General features: G+C 43.7%; 1 protein-coding gene across 4 annotated transcripts in view; it reads left to right on the top strand.

The window, feature by feature from the left end:
• Nucleotides 1–20,885, top strand: part of TENM1 (teneurin transmembrane protein 1) — a 541,361-nt gene that overhangs the window by 494,539 nt on the left and 25,937 nt on the right. For all 4 annotated transcript variants that reach the window (XM_028122679.1, XM_028122680.1, XM_028122681.1 and 1 more), the window contains 2 exons: nt 7,047–7,413; nt 9,303–9,813. In XM_028122679.1, the coding sequence (XP_027978480.1) occupies nt 7,047–7,413; nt 9,303–9,813 (878 nt within the window). The remainder of the gene's footprint in view (nt 1–7,046; nt 7,414–9,302; nt 9,814–20,885) is intronic.

A 20,885-nucleotide genomic window follows, 5' to 3' on the forward strand; every position in this document is an offset into this window, starting at 1 on the left:
CTGGCAGAGAGCGCTCAGTCCCGTCACTGTATCTTCCCCAGGGCTGGCATACTACAGAAGAGATAATCATACATTTCCTGGAAATTCCTACTGAAGAGGCCTCAGAGATCAAAATCAAACAGAGTCGTTTTTCAAATGAGCCATAAGGCTGAAAATGTAAAGGACAGAGATTAGAAGTGTCATGTTTGGGATGGGGAGACAGGGCCTTTTGGGAAACAACTGGTTTCTGCAGCACAAACTTTGGGAAAGGAAGTTATGAGCACTTGGTGGCAATTGTAAAGCATAGTAACAGTCATGATATATGTTTCTGAGGCTCTTCCACAGAAGTCAATTTCTTGAAATGGATGAAATGAAACGGAAATAGTCTACTACTCTATGTCACTAGCAACCCCTTGTAGATACCAGAAAATAAAGGAAATGAAGTCAGCAAAAGACTGTAAACTCTGTGAGGGCAGTACCCAGTCTGTCCTGGTTAGACTGGCTCCCTAGTGCCTAGCATAGTGCCTAAAATAGATACTTATTAGTAGAAGAAAGGAAAATAATTAAAGTAGCATGCTGTATGCTTGGAATTGTACCAAGAAGCCTGTCACAAATAACTGGGGAATCCAAGGAATAAGCGAAAATATTAACTGTGAATTGGCTGACATGTATGTGAAATAATATACCCCTATATAAGCCAAATTTCTTAGAAGACACATAGCATAGAAGGATCCTTAAGAAATGAAATCAATGAACAGGGGGAAAATGGCTGGTGACATAGAAGCCAGGGGATCTTTGAAAGACCATGGCTACTATATGATTGCACTCCAAAGTTCATGAGATAACCAAAGAGGAGGACATTGCAGTAGTCAGGCAGGGGCCAGAAGAAATTCAGGCATGTTCTATGATAAAAAAAAAAAAAATAGCTGGCCTCTATAGAGCTCTTTCTGTGTACCAGGTGCTATGCTAAGTGCTTTATGTAGATTTTTTCAATTCCTAAATTAAATGTTTGAGAGAAAATATTATTACTGTACCCAATTTCTAGATGAGGAAACTGAGGCTCAGATAGGTTAACTGATTTGCTCCAACATTTGACTTGTCTGGAGACATTCTTGGTTGTGACAGTTCAGGGGGAGGTGCCACTGACATCTAGTGAACAAAAACCAGAGACATTGCTGAACATCTCACGATGCACAGGACAGCCCCCACAAACAAGAATGATCTGGCCCCAAATGACAATCATGCCTCAGTGGAGAAATTTAAGCCTCATCCCTGGCAAACATGTAAACGCCCTTTATTACCACTATATACCTTACTTCGACTTTATGCCCTAGTAACCCAGACCCATGTTATTTCCCCCACTCCCATGGGGTTTCATGTTCCTGTTTTCATTCACTCTTTTCCCTCTGCTGAAATCACTTCTCCCCCTTTGCTTCGTCTCTTCCCTTGATACCTTAGCTTCATCCTTCAAGATGAAGCTGACATTTCTCTTCTAGGGGTTATTGCCCCAAACTCCCTCCCCTGCATCCCCATGTCACTCTGGGCATGCGTCTGTCATGGCACTTGACCACATTATATTGAAATGAGTGATTTCTGGATCTGCCTTCCCCCACTTGACTGTGCGCTAATCAAGGGCAGGGACCTGTTTTCTTTCCCTTGATAACAGTGCGCGGCACAGAGTAGGCAACCACAGTGCATTAAACCAAAAGATGACAAGTGACAGAGACAAAGACAAATCACTCAACTTCTAATAAGCTTTGATCTTCTCAGCCAAAGAGAACAACCCTTAGATGGATTCAAGTGAGGTAAAGGGGAAGCCAGAGCTGGTGAGGAGAACGTGAAGAAATATATCCACTCTTCTAGCTGCAGAATCAGATGGCATAGGGGCTAAGAGCACATATCCAAAAATGGGGATATCAATTGTTTCTTTCTCAAGTGTTTGCTCTAAGCATATAAAGTAATAATCCAGGCAAAGAGCCTGACACACAGGAAACACTCAATAAACAGTAGTTACTTTTATTAAAGGTTCAGATGGAATTTTATAGGTGTTTTTTATTAGGATCCTCTCAAAGGAAGGGGAAGCACCTATTTATACTTTAAAAGTAAGTCAATTTGAAGAAAAATATTAAGTCAATAACAGTGCAAGTGGTGGATGGGCAGGGCAAAATTTATAAAGACATTCTGTTGACAACTGAAGTCTGGCAAACAGAACTAAAAGGGCACTGCATTGAATGGTACATGGACTAGATCTCTTCTAGCTCTGAAGGTCCATGACTTTGAAATCATTATGGATGTTCATCCCGTTTACCATCCCTTCCTCTGTCCAGGCGCTGTGATGAGCACCGAGTCTCACTATCTCATTTAATCCACGCAGTAACTCTAACAGAGACACTGTTGCTAGCCTCTTTCCCTTGTGGCAGATGAGGAAACCAGACACTCATAGAGGGTACCTCACCTGCCTATGGTGACACACACAGTACAGGAAGGAACCAGCCTTCACACAGTTAGAAAGAGCCCAAGTATACAAATTATGGTCTGTGTCCACAGTGTGGGATTAAGCTGATGATTGAGGAATTTTCTAGTTTAGTCTAACTGAGGGCTCATCTGTAAATACTGCATTTACGCATGGATTTTCCCCTATAGGACTCTGCTGCTTTATGTACTATTAGCTTTGGTCAAAAGTAGCTGGATCTTTAAACCAGCCACGGGACTGGCTGACCTGAGAGTCAAGTCCTTCAAGGCACATTTTCAAATAGCAGAGGACGACATAGTGCTGTCAAGGCTTGACATCCAGACCAAGAGCTCCTTTCTGCTCAGGATTATTTCTCAGGGCATGTTGTTGGGAGATGGGCACATTCCCCCAGCTGGCGGCTACACCAATGACCTTTCATGCCAGTTTAGCATAAATATATTTTGACATTTCAAACAAATTAATGTATTTTTACAAGGTGGGGCAACCACCACAAATTAGGCCAAATGGTTTGCCTGTAGGCCAGGTCACCAGGCAGAGATTCCAGAACTTCCCCGCTGTTCATTCTCTTTCTGCTCCCACCTCCAAAGGAAATGTTTCTTTGTCCCCAGAAACCACGTGGACAAATGCCAGCAGCCCGCAGGGATTAACCTTAGCCCTACCCTGGTAATTTAGAATTCTAGGGTCTCTGCAGCTAACAGATGCTAATTTTGAATCAGCTCAAGGACTCCGTTCCATACGTTATGTTGTGTGTTATGGAAATGCCTCGGTAGTAAATACAGTGTTTCTATTGTGTGGCTATAAAGCACCAGTTCCTTGAAAAAATTACCTGGAAATGGGAGTATTTAGCATGAGAAGGATATAAAAGGAACTGACAACCTAAGGGAGGTGAAAAGGTCCAGGTTCCGAAAAGGCAGACCTTGGATTACTAAGTAGCCACACATCTTTCATTCGAGCAGATTTCATAGACAAGCTGCCCAGCCAAATCAAATGGGAATTAAAGGGATTCTGTGTAGCTAGTATAGAAAGTGTTTCAGAAGCACAAAGGCCACTTTAGTCACAGGAAACTGCCAGAGGGTGACTTATTTGATGGAAAAGAAAACAAACAGACACAAGAGCTGGTGTATTTTTGAGGCAATATTAAATCTAATAAACATGACACCAATAGTATTGACTTAAATCGGGTTGGGCGAGTTGGAGAATTTAACAGCTTATCTTCCAACCACCAGCCTTTCTCTTAGAGGCAGCCTTGACAGCCGAGAACAGAGTCCAAAACATGTCCTTCTGTGACTCCTGCCAGGTGTGTGCCGTCCCCGGCCTCTGCCCTGGCCTCAGCTCTCAGACTGGAGATAATTAGAACGTCATTTCTGCCAGCTTTGTTTTTTCTGGGTCACTGACTTCAGACTTGACCAAAATAGGAGTGCTGTACTGAAATAAATTCATTTCCTCTTCCTCAGCCAGCCCCAGGTTATTTCCTGGGGGACCGTGCTCCGCGGGACCAGCACACACAGCTGCTGTATGGGAGCGATAGTGTATATGGAGGTCCAGAGCAAGGGCACATGGCGGAGGAGGCAGCGCCCTCCACAGCAGCAGCCTCTCCCTCTCGCTCCCCCTCTCCCTCTCCCTCTCGGTGGCAGGGTGCTGACAGGCACAGGCCTCAGACAGACGTGCTGAGGAACACATCACAGCAAACTGCTCTGGGAGCTGTTAAAGCTGGTGTTTAATGTTTATCCAATGGCCTCAGTCTGAAAGGCTCTGTAGAACATGCATAACACAGCTCGGCTTTATACTCCATTAGCATTCAGATTCCTAGCTGCCCAGAGGCATATGGTGCTGACCAGGGAAGGCCAGTCTCTGTGGAGGTCGAGGGCACGCAGAGACACGGGGGCGGAATGAGGTTGCTGGGTGTCTGGAAGAGACACTCAGAAAGAGGGACGGAGAGCCCCAAGTGGTACAGGGGGAAGGCCAAAGACCACATTTGTCCCCCTTACAACATCACCAGTTGCCCTCCATTAAGAGGCAAAATGAGAGGGAAGGCCTGTCTCACACTGGCCTTTGTCCACTTCATTACTGACTGAGTGTAAGGCCTCTTCCAGCCGGGGATGGAGTGGGCCTCCCAGCACAGTGGCAGTCCAGATCTTGTTTTCAGTCTTTCAGATTCAGTAAGAAAAACAAAAGCTTCCTTGGCCTTTCACTCAAGGCAAGAAGAGTAGCCCCATTCCTGTTTCTATTTTGGCCAGGAATGGGCCAGATTTCTCCACCTTTGTCCAACCCAAGGGAAGAGCAATAAAGTATAGAGTAAGTGAGTGGTGGGACACAGAGTACATGGAACACAGTTCTCTGAGAAGTGCCCAGTGATAAAATGGCTGTTGAAGAGATGTCAAGGCAGGTACTGGGCTGACCACTGTGTCCAGGAAGGAATGAGAATGGAGCTGTGTTTCGTTGGCCTGTGTGTCCCAAGCGCCTAGCCCAGCATCTGGCCCAAGATACAACACACACACCCCAATCCTTTTGCTTCTAACTTCCCTTAACATGTCTTAAATCCACCTTCATCTCTCTATCCCCACTGCTACCATCCTAATTCAAGCACTATCATCCCCCACCTGGACCACTGCACGAGTCTCCTAACTGCGACCTGCCTCTTCTCCCACCTCCTTTTCTTTTCTTTTCTTTTTTTCCCCCACCTCCTTTTCTAGTATCATCTCAACAGCAGTGTGATTCCTCTAGAACCCAGATATGTCACAGTCCTACTTAAAGCTCTTCAGTGGCTTCTCACAGCCATCAGAATAAAGGTGCACATTCACATCCCTCCATTACCTGGTGTATTAGTGGGCTCGGACTTCTGTAACAAAATACCACAGGAGCACCTGGGTGGCACAGTCCATTGTGCATATGACTCTTGGTTTCAGCTCAGGTCATGGGATCGGATCCTGCATCGGGCTCCCCACTCAGTGTGGAGTCTGCTTGAGATTCTCTCTCCCTCTCCCTCTGCCCCTCCCACTCCTGCTCACTGTCTCCCTGTAAAATAAATAAATAAATCTTTTTTAAAAAATACCATAGACTGGATGGTTTTAACGAGAGAAATTTATTTTCTCACAGTTCTGGAGGCCATAAGCTCAAGATCAAGGTGTTGGCAGCTTTGGTTTCTCCTGAGGTCTCTTTCCTTGGTTTGCAGATGGCCATCCTCTTACCATGTCCCCACGTGGGCTTTTTCTCTATGCATACACATTCCTGGCGTCTCTTTGGTGTCTCTTCCTCTTCTTATAAGGACACCAGTCCTGCTGTATTAGATCCCCACCCTCATGATTTCTTTTAATTTTAATTACCTCTTTAAAGGCTCTGTTGCCAAATACAGTCACATTGGGGGGTTGCCTGAATTTTGGGGGGACACAATTCAATCCATAATACCTAGCCACTGACTACTTCCTGATTCTTATTGCTTACTACTCCCATATACTCAGCATATATTAGCCTTACTGAATTGCTTGTAGTAACCTGGATGATCCACACCATTTCTAAACTCTGGACCTTTACCCATGCTGTTCCCTCTCCCTGGGATTGCTTCCAACGCTGCTCCCACCTCACCCTCTGCCATTTTCACCCCATTTCTCTCCTACTGGTCATTTCAGGTAGTACCATCTCTGAGAATAACCTGCCTTGTGATTCCTAATGTGGGTGAAGTGCCCTTATACTCTCTCTGCTGCTTCCTTCTCATAACATGGAGAATAATTGCCTAATGGACCTTCCAAGGACTCCACTAAACCATGAGTCATTTGAGGGCAGAGGCTGTGTCATAGCATTCTTTTGAATCCCCAAAGCCTAACACAAGGCTTAGCCCAAAGAAGGTACTCAGCAAATATTCAGTGAAAGAACAAATCAACCCATTTGTGAGAAAAGGGAAATGTGGAGTGAGCCAGGTCAAGCTAGGTGGCCGTGCATTGCAACTTAGGATTCCACATCACCGGCTAATAAACGGTGCCTGAGTGCTCCACAAGGTGGATGCTAGGTCTGTGCTAATGGAAGGTCCTGTCCCCAAAGGTTGCTGTTACAGTAAAATCGAGTTTCTCTGGCACTGTGTTTTCCAGAAGCCTCTATGACTTTGCTCTTCCATGTATCTACAGGACAGTGAGAGAGATCTGTATGTCATAGTGACACAGAAGCCCTAGAGCATTGATCCTCAAACTTGAGTGTGCATCAGAAGATGCTGGAAGGCTTATTAAAACACAGATGACTGGGTCTCACCCCCAGAGTTTCTGATTCAGTAGGTCTAGGTTGGGGTCTGAGAATTTGTATTTCTAACAAGTTCCCCGGTGGTGTTGTTGCTGCTGGTCTGGAGACCACACTCTGAAAAACACTGCTCTAGGGGATCCTTCTGGAAGTATTGAAAATGAATTTTCATTATGTTGGAAATGGTATAAATGATAAATATGTTTCACAGAACATTTGATCAACCATCCTCCCCCAACTTTGCCAGACAACACCAACGTTGCTGAAATTCCTGAGACGGGGGAACCAATAAGCTGATTTTTCTTTCAAGGTAAAACTGCCCCTGGAAAGATATTGTAACCTAATGGTGTGTGTTCTGCTCTTTTTGCAGGTGCGATTAGAGTGGCCAACAGACCTTGCAGTCAATCCCATGGACAATTCATTGTATGTCTTGGATAACAACATCGTGCTGCAAATTTCTGAGAACAGGCGTGTGCGGATCATCGCAGGGCGCCCCATTCACTGCCAGGTGCCAGGCATCGATCATTTCTTGGTCAGCAAGGTGGCAATTCACTCCACTCTGGAGTCAGCCAGGGCCATCAGCGTCTCCCACAGCGGGCTGCTCTTCATAGCTGAAACAGACGAGAGGAAAGTAAACCGCATTCAGCAAGTCACCACCAACGGAGAGATCTCCATCATAGCTGGTGCCCCTACTGACTGTGACTGCAAAATTGATCCCAACTGTGACTGTTTTTCAGGTATGACCTTTTTAGCAATTCACCAGCTCCCTCTCTCTGTTTCCAAAAGAAAAACACACAACAGAAAGGCCAAAAGGAAAACTAAAGTGTTATTTCTGAACATTAGTGTGAGCGAGTGGAGAAAGCGATGGGTTGGGGCCACATAGCCTAGTATCTGGTCATTGCTCTGCAACCAACTGACCGAGTGACCCTGGGAAAGCCACAAAACCTCCTCATGACTCACCTCATCTGTTAGAGATGTCACTTGTCTCAGTTATATCACCTTGCTGTACTGAGGATAAGCTACTATGACAAAAGTTTGATACTCTTAAGTTAAAATCGCTATATGAATGTAAGATCATGACACTATTTGTACTTTGGAGAAAAGGAAACACAGTAAAATCTGCATATGCTGATTTAGCTAAGGAAAAAATTACTTCCCTTAAGTGACTGGTTTCCAAATTAATAGGCCTTGCTATTTGAAACCCAAAGAGGGGTGCCTGGATGGCTCAGTCTGTTAAGCGTCCAACTCTTGATCTCAGCTCAGGTCTTGATCTCAGGGTCATGGAGCCTACTTTAAAAAAAAAAAATCTGAAACCCAAAGAGACTAGAGCAGACTGCTTTGAAGATACATGGGCAAAATAAAATCCCACTGTGGAGGGTTCTCAGGACATCAGCGTACTACTTAGACTGTTTAAAAAATGACCAAAATTTTCGGGTGCCTTGGTTGGCTCAGTTGGTTAAGCATCTGCCTTCGGCTCAGGTCATGATCCCAGGGTCCTAGGATCGAGCCCCGCGTCGGGCTCCTCAGTGGAAAGCCTGCTTCTCCCTCTTCCTTTGCCGCTCCCCCTGCTTGTTCTCTCTCTCTCTCTCTCGGTGTCAAATAAATAAATAAAATCTTTAAAAAATATATATTAGGAAATGTCCAAAATTTTCTTCCTAGCCAATAGTGCCCTTTATTTCTAACTGAAATACATATATATATACACACACACACACATATGAGTCTTTTCCCCAAAACATGGATTAGATACTCCAGATAGCAAACACTCCTCTAGATACATTTATTGCTGGGATGTGGAAATCCCTCCATGCTACCTGCAGTCCTATTAAACTGCTCATCTGGGCCCAAATGATTCTCTTAACCTTGCCTTTTCTTGGGCCAGAGGAATCACGAATGAGCAACTTGGTCGATACGACTTTTGATCAATATTTCCAGTGTTTTCCTGGACAATTAGTTTTATACTTATTTTGCTAATTTATGTCTTTCATTCAAGGCAAATCTAATGTTTATTCCAGTTATCAAATTTGATGTTCTGAATCATTGTTGCACTTACAGACTTAGTGTACTTTGACAATGTGACAATGGGAATTAGCCAAAGGGAGGTCCTCTAGGCACAGTAGAATTGGAAAGTCCTGAGGTAGGTAGGTAGGTCCACAAGGACTGACAGACATAAATCTCATGGATTTCCAGCCCACATTTTGTGTGGTTTCCATTATTTGCTGTTTTTGTATCTTGTGATACAATAGATACTGAACAGCAGGATTGATGATTTCACAAAACTGGTGTTAACTGAGATAATTGCATCTCACTGTTCATCTTCACTACTTACTGATTCAAGAATTCTGAATAAGTTTCAAATTTGTCAAGGGAGGGGCATGCAGAGAATAATGGTTCACTGACTGCTTTCAAATGATTCTTTTCTTTTAAAGATTTTATTTTTAAGTAATCTCTATACCCAACGTGGGGCTCGAACCCACAGCCCAAGATCAAGAGTCACATGCTCCACTGACCAAGCCAGCCAGGTGCTCCTAATATGATTCTTGATGCACAGTGATTTCTGTATATGGTTATGTTCTTATAAATGCTTGTGATGACAATTATTAAAATCGTGGTCTTTCTCTCACAGGTGATGGTGGTTATGCCAAAGATGCAAAAATGAAAGCCCCTTCCTCCTTAGCAGTGTCACCTGATGGTACCCTATATGTCGCAGACCTTGGGAATGTTCGAATTCGTACCATTAGCAGGAACCAAGCCCACCTGAATGACATGAACATTTATGAGATTGCTTCACCTGCTGACCAGGAGCTCTACCAGTTCACTGTCAATGGAACCCACCTGCACACCTTGAACTTGATAACACGGGACTATGTATATAATTTCACCTACAATGCCGAAGGTGACTTAGGTGCAGTTACCAGCAGCAATGGCAACTCTGTGCACATTCGCCGTGACGCAGGCGGGATGCCCCTTTGGCTTGTGGTGCCTGGCGGGCAGGTGTACTGGCTGACCATAAGCAGCAATGGAGTCCTGAAAAGAGTGTCAGCCCAAGGCTATAATCTGGCCTTGATGACCTATCCAGGAAACACGGGGCTTTTGGCTACCAAAAGTAATGAAAATGGATGGACAACTGTTTACGAGTAAGTTTCTCAACATAGGCTTTGTTAGGCTTTTATTTGAAACTGTATTATAGTAGGAAAATGGCTTAGTAATTGCTGGGTGTTGCATGCTATTTTCTCCTAAGAACCACAATAAAAAAATAAAAAGTCAAGGAGAAAATTTTACCTAACTCCTAGGGTTCAAACCCATTTCTCCAAAGCAGTTTTGCAGAGCATAATAATAAAAACATAGACTGAATGAAGAATCAGGTGTGGCACGGCAGGAGACAGGAATGAGCTAGAAGCCCAAGTACTCAAGAAATTTACAGCATAGCTGGAAAACAAGGTAAATTTTCATTTAAATAACTAAGAAATAGTTCTAAAGCAACAAGGAAGCAGTGTGGTTTAACTCGTATTTATTGATCCCTGTGGGGTTTAATGAATGAATAAATGAATGTGTGCCCAGCCCAGCCCAACTCAGTATAAGTTGCTGTGGGAGGTAATAGAAGTTAGAATATAAAAAGTGGGCCCTGGCAAGCGAGTGTGAACAGGAGAGGCTGCATGCCATTGGCTGCTTTGGTGAAATGTGAAGCCAGACGCTCCTGTACAGGCGTGGGCTTCCTCAGTTTCCCGGCACAAGTCAAAGAATCTGGCACAGACTGGCATTCACAGACTGGATCTGTAATGACTTTGTTTAGCTGGGAATTAACACAGGGTGTGTCTGACAGCAAGCTACTAGGAAGTGTCATGACATGGAAAGAGACCATTGTCCTTGCCTTTCCAAGCATGGACAACCTTGTTTGCAGGTCAACTCATTTAGAAAGCTACCCTGCCAACACTTGGCAAGCATCTTTTCCACGAAAGGGAATTGCTGAATTTTTAACCAGTGTACTGAGTAAAGATAATCTATGGAATCTGAACCCAGAGTCTGAGATGGCATTAAAGTTGAAAAGTGTGACGAGAGGAAATGTTAAGTATGAGGGGTTCCCAGTGTGACTATTCTGTAAGGATGCAGAGAATATGAAGAGGATATGTCCAATCCCATGAAAGCCTCCTGAGGAAAGGGACAAAACAATTGGCCTTCACATTTTGGATCATTTCCCAAAGAAATGCCACTTATACAAAAAAGCTGGACATCTATTTTAGTTGCACTTAGAAATATGTATTCAGTTGTTTCTGTTGCAAGTCTTACTCTATTGTTTGAAAAATTTCTCTTACATCTTAATAAGAGTAATAAAAGCCACTGTTCACTGAAGCTTTACTATGTACCAAGTAGTAGGCTAAATGATTTACGTACATTATTTTATTAGATCCCCAAAATAACAACATGGGGTAGATGCTCCTGGTATGCCATTTTATGGATGAGGAAACTGAGGCACAGAACGGTTAACTTGTCCTGATTCACACAGATGTCCAGGTTTCAAACTCCCAACAGTCTGACTCAAACCCCCAATATTTAAAGATACTACCCTAAAGAAAGATAAACTTTCTAATGAATCTTTTTCAAAAATTCAGGCAAGATCACACCACAGCTGAAATTAGACAACTATTTTGAAAGCTAGTGGTTGGCTTCAGTCAAGCCACAAGAAATGGCAGAAGTATTAACTAGTTTTCAAAATAGCCAGTTCAACCATTCATTCCTTTAGTCATCAATTCATTACACTGTATACTTTACATATATACAATTTATTTGTCAACTATACTTCAGTAAAGCTAGAGGGGAAAAAAACAAAAACTAGTTCATTTATTTTTCAACAAATATTTACTGAGCACCTACTCTGTGCCAGGGAGTACAGCTGTGAACAAAACAGATAAAAATTCCTACCTTCAGGGCACCTGACTGGCTCAGTCAGTAGAGCATGACACTCTTGATTCAGGGTCATGAGTTCAAGCCCCACGTTGGGTGTGGAGCCTACTTAAAATTAAAAAAAAATTTTTGTTTAAATCTCTACCTTCATAGAGTTTACATTATACTGGTGGGAGACAAGTAAAATGTACGGAACTTCAGATGGTGATAAGTTCTGTGGAAAAATAAAGCAGGGTAAGAGAGATCAAGAGTGTGAGGCAAAAGGGGTTTTTCTTTTGGGTGCATGGTCGGAGAAGGCCTTATTAAGAAGGTGACATTTGAGTAAATACCTGTAGGAGGTGAGGAAGTAAGCCATATGGATATCTATGGGGAGGGAAGAGAGAGAACATTCCAGGCAGAGTGAACAGCAAGTGCAAAGGCCCTGCAGCAGGAGGCAACCTGACGTGTTCAAGGAATACTAAGGCAGCCACTGTGGCTGGAATGGAGTAAGAATAGTGAGAAGATAAAATCAATGAAGTGGCCAGGGCTACTTCACGTAGGGCCTTGTAGTCCTCTGTAAAGACTTTGACTTTTACCCTGAAGTAAGATGTAGAACCACTGGAGAGTTTTAAGTAAAGGAATGACAGAATCTGACTTACGTTTTTTTAAAAATCAGCCTGTATTGAAGACATCCAACTATGGTGGAAAGAGGGGAGCCCAATGGTGAAGAGGGGAGAGGTTTGCAATACTCCAGGCAGAAGATGGTGACTTAGACCAGGGAGTGTGGGCAGTGATAAGTGGTAAAATTCTAAGTATATTTTGACGGTTGATCTATCAGGACTTACGGATAGTTTGGATATGAAGTGAAGAGAAAGAGGGTTAGAGACAATGCCAAAGGTTTTCGCCTGAGCAACTGGATGATACACTTTCTATTTATCAACACAAGGAAGACTGCACAAGGAGTGCATTACACTGGGTAGGAGATCGGGAGTTCAGTTCTGGATATAATCAGTTTAGTTAGACTTCCAAGTGAAAACCAGCAAGAGACCAAGAAGGACAGTCTAATGAAGTAGGAAGAAAAGAAGGAGAGTAGGATATCCTGGGAACCAAGTAAAACAGGAAGGAGTGATCAGCTGTGTCAGATATTCCTGGTAAGTGAAGTAAGACAAGGACTGAGAATTGGCCATTCAGTCTAGCACCGTGGACATCATTGTTTACCTTAAGAAGAGTGAATGTTGTGGCACCATGGGGGACAAAAGCCTGAGCAGAGCTGGTTTCAAAGAGAATGGATATACACATGTTCATAGCAGTGTTGCTCATAATGGCCAAGAAGTTTGAAGAACCAACGTCCATCAGGACATGAATAGGCAAACAAAATGGGGTACTGCCATACCATGGAATATTATTCATCCATAAAAAGGAATGAAGTTCTGACACATGCTACAACATGGATGAACCCCAGATACATTATGCTAAGTAAAAGAAGCCAGTCACAAAGGACAAATATTGTATAGTTCCATTTATATGAAATGTCCACAAAAGGCAAATTCATAAAGGCAGAGAGTAGGTGGGTGGTTGCCTGGGGCTGAGAGGGACTAGAGATTGGCTGTTAATGAGGGTGGGGTTTATTTTGGGGGTGATGGAATGTTCTAGAAGTGATAGCGATGACTGCACTCATGGTGATGCACTGAAAGCCACTGAATTGTATACTTTGAAATGGTGACTTTTATGGTATATGAATTATATCTCAATAATAATAATAAAGGGCACCTGGGTGGCTCAGTCGGTTAAGCATCTGCCTTTGGCTCAGGTCATGATCCCGGGGTCCTGAGATTGAGCCCCACATTAGGCTCTCTGCTCAGCGGGGAACCTACTTCTCCTTCTGCCTGATGCTCCCCCTGCTTGTGCTCTCTCTCTCAGTCTGTCAAATAAATAAATAAAATCTTTAAAAAAAAAACCTTTAAGAAATAATAATATAAAAGAAAGTGACCGAGAGGAGAGAGATTAGAGACAGTGAGTAAAGAATTCTTAAGAGTGCAACCACTGTGGAAAACAGTATGGAGGTTCCTCCAAAACTTAAAAATAGAACTACCCTATGATCCAGGAATCACACTACTGAGTATTTACCCAAAGGATACAAAAACACTAATTCAGAGGGATATAGCAGCATTGTTTACAATAGCTGCTATATGGAAACAGCCCAAGTATCAAGTATCCATCAATGGATGAATAAAGAAGATACACACACGCGCGTGCACGCACACACACACACACACACACACACACACACACACAATGGACTATTACCCATCAAAAAGAATGAAATCTTGCCATTTGCAACTACATGTATGGAGCTAGAGAGTATAACGCTAAGCAAAATAAGTCAATTAGAGAAAGACAAATACCACAGGCTCTCATTCATATGTGGAACTTAAGAAACAAAACAAATGGGCAAAGGTTTAAAAAAAAAGAGAGAGAGAGAGAAGCCAAGAAATAAACTCTTAACTGTAGAGAACAGACTGATGGTTCCCAGAGGGGAGGTGGGTGGGGGGATGGGTGAAATAGTGGATGGAGATTAAAGACTACACTTATTATGATGAAAAATAAAATAAAATTATTAAAAACTGCCTTCCAGAAAAGAAGAGAAGGTTGTGGGATTGCAAGAGTGACCGTGGGAAGTCTGGAAAGCGAGATTTTCCCCTCCAGTAGCAGGAAAAGGAAGAGAAAGGGAGGCTAAATAGTCATTTCTTCCTTCTCCCTCCTTAGCTCCAGCCAGGATTAATGCTGAAACCCTCCTGACCAAAAATCATCTGTGGAAAGTCCCCCTTCCTCCTGAAGCACTCCATTCTGGTGCCGAGCAGCAGCCCCCAGTGAGACACTGCCCCTGTCCCTTCTTACCTGCACAGAAAAGAATGAGCAATTTCCCAACCTATATAATGTAATTAATCCTGCTTACGGTCCTCTTTGTACAAAATCGGACTTCTTTCCCTTTTATCCCCCAATGTGTTAGCCAGTTCTGAACACTCCTTCGAGTTTTCCTTTGTCCTTCTGAAGCTGGGGAACACAGAACTGGACCTACTACTCTGGTCCGGGTCAGAGCCCTGCAGTTCTCTGAGGTGAGGAGGCTGCCTTCTGTGGCCAAAGGGGACAAATTGTTTGCCAAGGTGGAAATAGAAATTCTGTTCTGAGTTGAGAGACAGAGAAACAGAAGCAAAATTTGGCAGGATGGAGGATGGCCACGTACAGGTAGCTAAGCCAGTAATCCATTCATCTTTTGATTATCTGTGGCGATGGAGAGGAGAAATGACACAGATGACCCTGAAAAGTGGATCATCCAAATGGGATTTTTAAATGCTTCTTGTGCAGTGGTAGTATGTGGGCTTGTATTGTGTAATGTGATGTTGTTTAAATAGTTCATTGATTTTCATAATTCCGTTTGACTTGGACCAGGATCAAAATTGCACACCCCAAGTATTAGTACTTGATGCTTGACTGCCCCTGAGCGTCCTGAATGTCAGGGGAAAGCTGACCACAGAGAAATGGCTAACAGAGAGGTGACTGTCAAGGCAGGAATACCAACCAAATGAGCCAAGGGTTTTGGCCCAAGGGGGCTGGCAGGTTCCTAATTGCAATGACCCTACAGCAGTGGGGGCCCAAGGGAAGGGCCCAGCAACTCACACAGCAGGCAAGCCTTCTTTTCCCAGGAGGCTGCGAGAGTAGCCAGGATGCCCTTGCTTGTTTCCCAAGCATTGCCCTGGCAAAGGCTTCTGCTATACTAAACTGGAGAAGTCCCAGGCTGAAGCCAAAGCGTCAGTGTGTCTCTGCTCCTGGTCCAGGCTGAGCGGGTGGTTCCGCAGGCCCTTGCCCTTTGTGGAAGCCGTCCACCGGAAGAAGACTGCACATTTATGTGATTTCTTAATCCCTGGTCTTCTGTATTCTCTCTTTCTGGACTTTGTTAGCACATACCTCACCGCCCCCCTCAAAAAAGCCATCCACTGACAAGTTGGAAAACCCTCATAATAGCACTGAGTGCCCTCTAGGCTATTTTATAAATTTTCGGTTTTATGGAAGATGGGTAATGGGGGATTCTCCCTCCTCCCTGTTAAGATTAGAAGTAGAGGGAGGGGCAAGGTAAATAAGCCATGTCTCTGGGTGGGATATCTGCCTGGGCATAGGACATGGTTCCCATGTAAGAACTGGTTATATAATCTGTCCAAACACATCAAAATATTTCCAGAGTTTTCTAGGATCTCAGAGTAGAGAGGGAACTAAGGCACCATGTGGTCCAGCCCCCTACCTCCAGGCAGGCAAAGGATTTCAGTTAAGCAAGAACAGAGAATTGTCAACACTCTCGACACCTCTACTCCATCACCTCTCCATGTGTGTGCTTTATGCCCTTGATAAGGATCAAGAATGAGCAGACAGAAGGTCATGGGTCATGCTGGGGACAACTGCAATAGAGACAGGAAGTGAACAGAAGGAACAGAGGCTACTGGCAGAAAAAGCTTCCGGGGGCTGGTAGGGAAGCTTAGCTGCAGAGCACAGGACATGTACGGGAGCTGAACCTGGCCTCCCAACACCACCATCGCTGGCTCTGTCTTTTCTCTCAGTACACTGGCTCTTGGATCCACCCATCTCTTCCATTTCCACTGGTATCATCTTATTTCACTCACGCAACAAGTAGGCGTAGTGAGAATCTACTCTGTGCCAGACACCGAGAATACAGGCATGAATGAGACATGGGCGCCCTCCCTCTATGGATAAGAGTTTACAACCTAGTAAGGAAGACTAGTCCCAAAGATAGGCAATCACAGTACATTGAATAAAGGCAAGAAGCCCCCATCTTCTTACACAAATGAAGGCTGCAGCCTTCCTACAGGTCCCCCTGCTCCACATATCCCCTTCCAAGATTTGCTGCCCCCAAGGTACTGCTCTCATCGTACTGTTCTCTCCTTGCAAAGTCTTCTGTGGCTCTCCATTCTCCACTGCCTCTCTGCTTTCCTCCAGAGCCCGGTACCCCAGGTCCCCTATGCTCTGCTTGCAACATGCCTCTCAATCTTATCACCCACTACCGTCCTAGAGGAACCTTGTGCCCCAGCAACCCAGTTCTTCTCATGGACATCCCATCCACCTGTATACTTTTCTTCATGCCATCATCTCCTCTCTACCCTCATCTCTACCTATCCAGGGATTGAACTCTACCTACCTTCCAGAATTCAAATACCACCTCCTTCTCCTCCTTATTTTCTGCTCAGCCCAGCTGGAAATGACTTCTGCCCGCTCTGAGCTTCGACAGCTTGTTTACGGAAGCATGTGGCAATATTCTGGCATTAGAATGACTTGTGTGAATGTCTTATCTGCCCCACCAGACTTTGCATTTCATTCGGCACTGTATCTCCGGTACCTAGCACAAGACTCATACTTATTGAATAAAGGACAAGTAGAGATAGAAGGGCATTATGGACATGGAGCCAAATCAAAGGAAGCCAAATGAAGTTATTGGTGAGGAAGGGGAATCCAGTATTTCCTACAGAATGCTTATTAGGTTGGTCAGGTTTCTGGCATGAGAGGGTAAAGGGGGTCTGTTTCCCTTTAAAAAATAAGTAATGAGTTTTCCTTCTATAATCATTAATATTTTCTTAAAAGGAAAGGGGGGGAACTTCTTGTTTTTAGTCTGCATGGTTTAGCCCTAGCTTAAATTATCCTCAAGGGAAAAGGGCAGACTATCCCTTATGAGAAAATATCAGCCCACATATATTTTTAATAATGTATAAATATGACCCTACCCCAACTAAACTATATGCTCCTCAAGGACAAGAATGAATTCTGAACTTCCTTTATAAATGTTTTCCTTGTTCCAATGGGGCATGTCTGCATGCACACGCACGCACACAGACACACACACACACACGTACATAGCGTTTTGAGGTGCTGAGCAAAACAATAGTTATACTCAATATTTCACTGATTGGTGTCCTGTGAGACCCTCATAGTGGAATTCTGTAAAATCAGGACAGGAAGGGACAATCTGATGGCAAATCTCCTCTAACCAGACCCGCTTCTAATGACTATTAAGACAACAGTCATCACCCGATCACACAATTCACCTGCCAGAATTTGCAGGCCTGGTTAAGCGAGTGCTACCCCCGGCCCCAGGAAGGAGGGGCTTGCCACCTTGTTGTGGCCTGAGGGGATCAGTTGCAGCATATTGGCTTGTACTCTGCACCAAAAGATGCAGGCACCAAAGGAAAACACAGCATAAGAGGTTTTGATTAAACTTGTATCTTTGACATTCAGTCTGGAAACATGCATTCCCCTGTGATGGAGAGAAAAAACTCAAGCAAGCCATAGGAAATCAAAGGCTCCCTTTATTTCTTAGCCACTTTTGAGCAGTCTTTCCAAAGTTGTGGGAATTATCCACTAATGAGTACTTTGGCCTGTCGCTTCTTCCTTTGGAAATGATCCCACAAAAGAGAGGTGGGCCTATATGTTTAGACCTAGGGCCATACAAAGGACAGAGACACCACACTGAAGATACCACCAAATGTGATTGCTATGGCTGACTGGCAGAACTGTGGTCTGTGAGTGTGTTGGGTAAAGTGCTTTGGGGATATTTTTTTGTTTTTCTTTTCCCTTTGCTTCTATTGAGATATAATTGACACATAGCACTGTAGAAGTTTAAGGTGTACAGCTTAATTACTTGACTTATATAATAAGACTGAGAAATGACCAAAACAATCTAAGTTAACTCCGTCATCTCATAGATACAAAAATAGAGAGAGAAAAATGGCTTATTCCTTCTGATGAAAACTTTTGTGCCTTTTAACTACCTTCCTTCAACTCCCCCACCCACCCCACACCCCACCTCTGGTAACCACAAATCTGATCTTTTCTGAGTTTGGTATGTGTGGGGGTTTTTTGTTTGTTTTAGATCCTACAAGTGAGATCATACACTATTTGTCATCGTCTGACATATTTCACTTAGCATTATGCCCTCCAGGTAGGGTGCTTTGTTTAGGATAGAGTTAAAGTCAAATACACACTTTCAAAAAGGATGCATGTCCAGCCACAGAAAGGAAATCAGGCAGTATAACTTTTCAGCTACCCAGCAACTGGGCAGGGCTCTGGAAAATTCTACCTGATCCCCAACACCATTGCCTCCCTCATCAGAAAAGGATCAGGCAGCTACCTCCCAGCTAGATCTATCCAGGTAATTACAGTCTTATCCAGGACTATTAATCTTTCCTCCCCAAATGTACCCCTGTCAATTTGGGAAGTGGGGATGGGAACAGAATATGTAGGAACATGGCTGTGCCCTTGGGAATCAGCTTTGAGACGTATAATCGCAAACAGCACCAGCGACTGAGCTTAAAAGGTGTTTGGAGGAGGGGGGTTTAGGAAAGCAGATTTATCCACAGGCCACTGCTAAGTTTCATTGGAATTTTTGGCCCTTGTACCTCTGCTCATGGATGCCTCAAACAGCATCCGATCTTGTGATCTTGCCCTGAGCAGTGGCCAGAACCACTGCCTTCACCTTTAGATGAAATCTTGCTTTAAAACAAGAGGCCCTGTGACTGAGAAAGAAAGCAACGGCCCCCAAGCTGGAAAGCCCATTGGGAACTTGCATGCCTAGAATCTTAGGTCAGATTTCCTGAGGAATGACGATGAGTGACCTTGCCAAGTTTTAAGGAACCCACTTAGAAACCAGGAAAGGTAATCCAGTGAGGCTGATTTGCTGTCGATGGATGTGAAACAGAGAGGAACTGTCTACAGAATCTAGGCTGTTGGGACCCCATTCTCCCCCATGAGGAAGGCAGCTTCCTTCTATCTGCTGCCTGGAAACACTTGGGAAAATTAAAGGTAGACATTGTTTTCCTCTCCTGGAAGTAAGACCGGGCAGACAAGGTCAAGGCTGTGCTGGGCCTGCCAACCTTTTGCAGCGAGAGCCCCAGAGCAGGCCATGGGCAAAGGGGTTGAGCAGGGGCCAGGATTCCACCATTAACCCCAAGCTCAAACAGCACCCTTCAGCCTTTTCGTGATAATGAGGCCTGGGCTGCGTAGTAGCAACACACCAGCAACCATTTTGACGAATATCCACTTAAACCAAGGATGCCTCCAATTAAACAATTGGGCTTGTGATATCAACTGACCTATTTGATTGTTTCCATTTGCATATGTGACTGTTTAAACTGATAGCACGTGTGCGTGCGTGCACACGCTCATATACACATTGCACCGAACTTGAGGTGGCATTGTGTATAGCCCCAAGTTCAGTTCTGTCTGACGAAATAAGGTCCAGCCCCTTTTCCCAAGCCTACCAAAGGCTGGTCTAGGTTTTAAAATTTGAGCAGCTATCCAGGCTGAGTTCTTTAAAACCTAGTGAACTAACACTAAATCACTATGCCATTTTGCGTAATTGTCGGGGGAGAAAATAGTAGAGCCAGACTTCGCCATTGTGTCCAGGCTCTATTCTGCTCACTTCGGGTAAAAAGAATATAATTGTTTAACATTTTAAAAGCAAATAAAAGTGCTTAAATATTTTGTAATTTGCAACTTGAAAAGAAAACAGTAATGGGTTTTCCAAGTGCATGTCTTTACTTTTAATGAAGTGTTTATTTTTCATGGTTCTATTGGCAATAAAAGAACAGCTCCACATCAAAAGCCTTCAGGGAAGCAGTTTCCATTTGGAGGACAGTGAGATTGCCAATCATTCTGATTTTTTTTTTTAAAGTAAACTCACTAGACTATATTTCCAGATATAGGTTATTGCCTATTATCCCAGGTAATTATTTTTTTGTCTCTTACTCATATAGGCAAATTACAGTGCATTATGTGCTATACTCTAAAAAGATTTTTTAAAAAAAAATTAACTGACACTGAGATCAGGGGGCTCCAGAATGTTTTAATGAACATGTTTCCATTATCCTCTCTGCTTGTTCATTTTGTTGGAAGAATGATTCATTCATCTCAAATTTGGCAACTTAAACAGCAGCAAATATAATTTTCCTATCACAGTGCAAAATCAGTTTATTGCCCTTCTGGACGGCGGGGGCCGATTGTGCCTCCTTTTCCTTTGCCAACAGCACCCTCTGCTGGCTTTTGTTATCCACATCCAGTGGGATCGACCCAAATTGCAAACGGAGGCCTCCCTGCAACATTACACACAGCAGGACATGATTCATAAATCAGTTTTCCACCCTGGTGATTCATTACTAGATATATTTTTTCTGTAAAACAGCACAGCTCAAGGAAGTCATCAGGAATTCAGAAGCTGCAAGAAATACCTTCGTTTGATTAATCATCCCTCTGACCTTTTTCTTCTTATTGA

Source organism: Eumetopias jubatus, unplaced genomic scaffold (genome assembly GCF_037043125.1).
Source record: "Eumetopias jubatus isolate StellerSeaLion01/CBP00866 unplaced genomic scaffold, mEumJub1_p1.0 scaffold_11, whole genome shotgun sequence".
Lineage (NCBI taxonomy): Eukaryota > Metazoa > Chordata > Mammalia > Carnivora > Otariidae > Eumetopias > Eumetopias jubatus.